This window comes from Cariama cristata, unplaced genomic scaffold, assembly GCF_000690535.1.
Source record: "Cariama cristata isolate BGI_N322 unplaced genomic scaffold, ASM69053v1 Scaffold45664, whole genome shotgun sequence".
NCBI classification, from domain to species: domain Eukaryota; kingdom Metazoa; phylum Chordata; class Aves; order Cariamiformes; family Cariamidae; genus Cariama; species Cariama cristata.
In genome coordinates this window covers 1,002-5,459 of record NW_009612085.1, presented here as the reverse complement: position 1 = coordinate 5,459, position 4,458 = coordinate 1,002, and the positions used below count along the sequence as shown (strand labels likewise).

At 35.0% G+C, this 4,458-nt stretch overlaps 1 protein-coding gene across 1 annotated transcript; it reads right to left on the bottom strand.

Moving 5' to 3' along the window:
- Positions 1–134: 134 nt before the first annotated feature.
- Positions 135–2,836, bottom strand: LOC104160364 (scaffold attachment factor B1-like). Its single transcript, XM_009698466.1, has 3 exons — positions 2,650–2,836; positions 1,260–1,322; positions 135–685 (listed from the first exon to the last, which is right to left on the bottom strand). The coding sequence occupies exons 1-3, from the start codon at positions 2,812–2,814 to the stop codon at positions 608–610; spliced, it is 306 nt and encodes a 101-aa protein (XP_009696768.1). The 5' UTR covers positions 2,815–2,836; the 3' UTR covers positions 135–607.
- Positions 2,837–4,458: the final 1,622 nt, after the last annotated feature.

Sequence of the window (4,458 nt, the reverse complement as noted above, 5' to 3'; positions counted from 1 at the left end):
ACCTTCTGGCTGATCCTTGATATTCTTCACGAAATCGTTCAGCTCTGTTTCTTCTCTAGTTAGCTTCCAGAGTCCGAGATGCTTAACTGAACATATCAAGGCACTGAGGGTTCAATTTTTAAATTTCTGTGAAATTCTTTTAGCAGACAGTCCAACATGAGAACTGGGCATCTTCTGATGGTGCATGAGTGTGTTTGCAGTCCAGAAAGTGAAAAGTATCTGTATGAAATTTCCATGAAGAAACTCTCTTCTTTCTTCTGTATCCAGTAACTAATCTTTACATTTTAATGTCCTACAATATCTTTTTACCTCTTTCACTGCTCTCTACTTAGTAACAGAGTTAAGGTGTGTGCGATATCACAAGATCTGTTTACAAGGAGAATCTTTAGCTTTTAAACTGTAACTTCTCTAAATCCATTTATGTAGTTTAACAGGTTTTTAAACCATTTCATTTCACTGGAAATATTTCAAAGATGACAAGCGTCACTTCACAGATCTGGGGATATGATTGGGTTTCCAATCTCTATGACCCTGCATGATCTGGATTGTCCATCATAAAAATAATGCAAATTATGTTTGTTTGCTTGGTTTTGTAATAGTTAATGGTTTAAAAAGTATTAGTTGAAAAGACAGGAATATGTTTTTCTTTAACAGTACCTGGCTCCAAGTGTAGCTTCTCCATTTTCTGTTTGGGAAAATAAACACAGAATAAGGACTTTATATAATGTATTTTGTAACACAGAAAACCAGCAATCCCCTGCCCAATCCCAAGATTGAAAACTACACAGATCCAAGTACCACATTTAACACTTTTTTCACCATCCACTGGAACTAAGTATTTTATATAGGTAATTTTTCTGGCACATTAAAGCCAAATCAAAGTATCAGCCACAATTGCACTCTCATATCTAACATGGAACATTAAAGAGATAAATGAAGGATCTTTGGGTACCACGTCAACTGCAGAGTGAAAAACAATCCCAGCTACTACTTGATATAACTAGCAGGAGAAAGAAGAAATCAACAGTACAAGACCATTTTTATTGCCACAAAAGTGGAGGAACTCTTGATAGCTGACTGAAAAGTAGGGGAAAAAACACAGAGCATTCTCATTTGACAGAATGTATTCTGAGCAAGAACACATATGTCTTGGATTTTGTTACAATTTCATATCATGGTCATATTTTCTTTTTTGTAGTAGCTGCACAGAGGGAATACTGATAATAAAAATCTGAAATACAGTTACATTTCGAATTTACCTTCATTTCAATTAAATCAGAAGAAGAGGCATCTAAGTTGTTTTCAATTTCATCATAATCTTCCTAAAGAGTAAAGAAGGAATTATAGCATTACTTACAAAAACTAATGTTAGCTTACAGAGAAATACTGCTGTATTCAATTTTCCCTAGTAATAATACGAAAAATATTTTCCAGTATTTGAGCAATCTCAATTGCTACTTCAGATTGTGATCAAAGAATGAGGAGCAACTTACAAATATTCTTGATAATTAAATGTCTTTCTCCAGTTACCTTTCATTTTAATTTAAAAATGACATTGTCTATTTCAAAGTTACTCTTATTTAGAGAAAATTTATTTCACATTTCTGTGGTTACTGTACATAACATGTTTTTCCATTTTCCCACTTCACTTCTTTAGTTTCTAACTGTAAAAAGAAGTTAGAAATGAAGCTGACTTAGGCTTCTACTTTTCCAAAACCAAAACATGTCCCCAAAATCTTCTATCCTTAAGAGCTGATAGCAATACTCAACCAAAGTTCATCAGTCACATGATACAGCTCTAATTTACAGAACACCAGAAAACTGCCTTTCAGGTTAATTGGATGTTGTTGCAATGATTCTGTTTTCAGAATGTAAATGATAAAAAGTTGAGACAGACACCACAGGCCTAAAATAAAATAAAAAAAACTGTAAGGAGGCAAGGAAGGATAATACGTTCAGTTTCGGGACTGAACAGCCTAAAATAAAAAAACCCACAAGGATCCAAGGAAGGGCAATATTTGGGGATCGAATGTAATATCTAGATTATCCTGTTCGTTTAGTAGCAGGAGACTGTGCTATCTGTAAAAGACATTGCAGGTTGCTCTCAAAACTAAGTCAAAAGCCCAGCAATGTCAGAACAGGTCAATACAAAATACGAAGATTTTTTCTTGTTTTATTAACCCCTCTGAGAAAACAGTGCAACATAAATTCTTCAAACCAGAGAATTATTTGTGCAGAAAAGATAACCAAATTATCTGTCAAATGAAAATATATTTCTCTCTCTCTCTCTCCATATATATAAAAATCCAGGTGGCTGGGTATATATGTATATACATTTAAACACATATAAATGGGAAGAGGGAACACTAAAACTAATACATTACTTTCAATTCCAGGCTTCTTTCACAGCAAGCAAGGATGCTACTGCAAGGTAAAGAAGGCTGTGACCGTCTACTGTGAACGTTTCAAGACTCTGACAGATCCAAGAACATTTACCACTTAAAGAGTAGGACATGAAAGCTGTTAATGTGAAATAGAATCAACATCATATTCATGTCCTATAGTCTACTACACTGAAATAACTCATTCATGTGCCCATGAAATTACCAAATACTTTCTGCAAATTTACAAAGGCCTCTACTCACTTACCTCGTTTTCTGTTAGCTGATCTGGAAGTTCTTTCATTTCTGTTTCAACATTGTCCTTATTATCAGATAGAGAATCAAGAATATTATCAGGGCTGTAGTCCTCTCCACAGTCTACAGCACTGCCATTATCTATTTCAGCTTCATCTAACACACTAATATCCATCATGTCAATATCTTGCAAGGTATCCAGACTTGCTTCGATATCCTCCTTCAGAAAGAAAAAGGGTACATATGTATTTGTTGTGGGTTAAACGATGCATATTCTTAGTAACAGCAATCATTATTTCACTTACTTGCCCATCTCTAGAATTTTCTTCTAGTCCATTGTCTTCAACACCTTCTTCTTCTGTTTTTCTTCCTAAAAATAGTATCACTGAAGTGAGATATAGTATTACATTTCATAACACATCTGCTCTTCACTGACTTATCTATTCAACGCTGAGTTCGTTTCAACAAATAATCATTAAGACCATGATTCAGAAGTCCAGGTTTGTTTGGATATAATGGAGGACAACTTGCCACTCAATACAAGCGAACACACAAGCATGAACTAAAAGTAGCACAGCTACATTTTTCAACGGCTACAGTCCTCACATTCCACACCACTTCAATACCTAAAAAGACAACACTGTCTAGCAAGGTGTTCCATTTAAAAGAAACACCCCATCATTGTTACAAAAACCTCCCTTTTACCATTTAAATAATTAAACTGATTTAGAATTAGTCTTCACTTTTAAGATCTTGGACACACTGATCACATTTAGGTGCATCTGTCACCAGCAAACTTGTATTGCTATTCAAGAACAAATACTCTTTCTCTATTTTTACCCTGTTATCTTAAAGGAAACAGCTCAAAAGTAAGTTTCAGAAAGTACCTTTTAAGAACTGGTTATGAGCAATTCAAATAAACACCACATAACATGGCTCACACAATATTTAATGTTTTTGAAGCAAAATATACTTCAATCACTAATGAGCCATCTCAGAACAGTTTATTTTCAAAACAGCAGACAATTATAAAATGAAATATGACATTAACAAAAGTTATACGCATTTGTTATTTGTGCAACAATGGTTTTAATTATTCCCACTGTAATTTCTCAGATCTAGAAACGTATTCCAATGATGATGGCAGTTCAAGGGCTTCTATAAAAAAGGAGAATGTATATAGTTACAGCAAGGAAATTAGTACCCAGGGTGTTGTGGAGCCACCTTAATATACCTTGGCAGAGCTTTCCACGGGAACGTATGCTGCAGCTGCTTTGCAGCTGCTTGCTCTGTACCTGACAGAATTCTACACTCACAGTCACAAGTACAGAAGCACCTGCAACTTACGGTCTCACCTACAGGTTTCAAGGCTTGTTAACAGAAGTATGGTTAGGTGTCATATTATCGTTTAAACTTGTTATCGTTCACTAATGCAACAGAGTTTTACCGCTTTCTGTAAGAGAAAAAGAAAAGGCACTTTTTTTTTTTTTAGATTAAACTGATGAAACAGAAGAAATCAACATTGTATGCTAAGTTTTAGCTATATTGAAACAAAGGAACTGTATTTGTCTCGACTGCGTACCTTTGCTAGTTCTTTTTGGCATTCTCTTGTTGGTCAGTTCTGAGGCCACAGGAATTTCATCGGGATCTCCTCCTTCATCCTCAATGGCCTATTGGAGACAGCAATGTGACATCTATTGTATTATTTGTTGGTCTGCATTTATATTGTTTTTGGATGGGATAGAGTTAAATTTCTTCACAGTAGCTTGTATGGGGCTATGTTTTGGATTTGTGCTGAGAACAGTGTCAAGGCGTTTTCTGC